Raw genomic sequence first — 1,828 nt, forward strand, 5'->3', positions numbered from 1 at the left:
TTGTTCGTTTAAAACAGAGACTCACTACAAGGAAAACGATTAAAGGTTTTATATTGAAATACTTACGTAAATAAATTAATTTATAAAACATTTGTTTAAAAAATGTGACTTAATCTAAAAGCTTGTGTCCTGTCATTTATATGTCATTTATGTGTTCTGTTTATTCACATATATGTAAATTTAGTTATTGTTAGTGTTTTTAGTGTAAATTAGTATATATTTATTACAGATACAAAGTTGTGATATTTACATGTTAGAAAATTTCAACTATTATTAGTATAAAAAAAATGGAGGCAATTGTAGAATATAACTATGAAGCACAAGAACCTGATGAATTAACTTTAAAAAAAGGAGATAAAATCACAGAGATTAAAGTAATGTTAGGTGGGTGGTGGGAAGGAACTTTAAGAGATAAACGTGGCATGTTTCCTGATAATTTTGTTAAGGTAAACTTTAATTTTTTAAATGTGAACTGTTTTCTTAATCTGATAGCAGTATATTTAAAAGATGAAATTTACTTACATAAATTTTATATATTATGAGAAAGGTACTAATATAATGTTTATGTAAGTTTATATATATTAAATAACAAAAACAAATTATAATCAAATGCAGGTATTAGAACCTGTATCAAGTGGAACAGTTGGAAGTATAGGAAGTGGAAGCAGTGAAACAGCTACTAATGCTAAACCAGAAGAAGTTTCATTAAAAAATGGAGGATCCAGAAGACGATTTTGTGAAGTACTTTTTAAGTATGAACCTTGTAATAAAGATGAATTAACTTTAGTACCTCAAGATTCTATAGAATTTTTGGGTGAAGCAGAAGAAGGATGGTGGAGAGGTAGACTTAAGGGCAAGGTTGGAGTCTTTCCCTCAAATTTTGTATCTCCTCCAGTGTACGAAGATTCTGACAAACATAAAGATCCAGATAAAAAAGAAATATGTAAAGTACTTTTTCCTTATGAAGCTGCTAATGTAGATGAATTAACATTGAATGAAGGAGATATAATAACACTTCTTTCTAGAAATGCCCCCGATAAGGTACATACAATTCAAATAAGTGTTACAGTATTAAATACATTTTTCTTATAAATAAGTTTGAAACCATAATTTGAGGACATTATCAGTGAATATGAAGTAATTTGTAGGGTTGGTGGATAGGAGAATTGGATGGTCAAGTGGGTCTATTTCCTGACAATTTTGTTGAAGTAATAAATGCTGCAGCTGACCATCAAGACCATGATCAAAAACATGAAAATTCTATGAAAACAGCTACGAAACATCCTCATCAAATAAAGAAGAATGGAAAAGCACATACTAGAAAAAGTTTGGATGTACGAAATGTACATGCAGGTATTTAATTTTTTATTTATATGATTTAACAAAATTTATGTAATATTATAAATAAGTAAATTGGTTTATTGTATTGCAAATTGCTGAATTTGTTATGTTTAATTATAGATACAACTAAGAAAACCATATCAATAACAGGACCTTCTACAACATCAACTGCTTCAGGAGTTGGAGGAAATAGTGCAGATAGAAAAAGTATAGGCAGTCATGCAATCATATCGAATTTAAAACGTCTCGTAGGTGATGCAGGAACGAACAACGGTAATGGAAATACTAATGTAGCTTTGGGTGAAGAATTAGATGGGGTAGAACGAGGAGAAGGAGCACCGCTTTCGCACTTAACAGCTTCTCGAGCTAAAGCACCCCGTCGACGTCCACCTTCTTCGCGACGTTTAAGACGTCACACTGCCGGACCAATAGTCCCTACAACCACTACAACACCTGTTAGTGTTCTTGGCTTTAGTTTAGTATTTAT

General features: G+C 31.1%; 1 protein-coding gene across 1 annotated transcript in view; it reads left to right on the forward strand.

Annotated features, from left to right (window-relative positions):
* The first annotated feature begins 287 nt into the window (after window positions 1-287).
* LOC108574430 (SH3 domain-containing kinase-binding protein 1-like) overlaps window positions 288-1,828 on the forward strand; it is a 2,759-nt gene continuing 1,218 nt past the window's right edge. The window contains exons 1-4 of the mRNA XM_017937021.1: window positions 288-446; window positions 616-1,041; window positions 1,149-1,353; window positions 1,462-1,820. Coding sequence (XP_017792510.1) covers window positions 288-446; window positions 616-1,041; window positions 1,149-1,353; window positions 1,462-1,820 — 1,149 coding nt within the window. The remainder of the gene's footprint in view (window positions 447-615; window positions 1,042-1,148; window positions 1,354-1,461; window positions 1,821-1,828) is intronic.

The sequence above is a fragment of the Habropoda laboriosa genome, unplaced genomic scaffold, assembly GCF_001263275.1.
Source record: "Habropoda laboriosa isolate 0110345459 unplaced genomic scaffold, ASM126327v1 scaffold172, whole genome shotgun sequence".
In the NCBI taxonomy this organism is placed as follows: Eukaryota; Metazoa; Arthropoda; class Insecta; order Hymenoptera; family Apidae; genus Habropoda; species Habropoda laboriosa.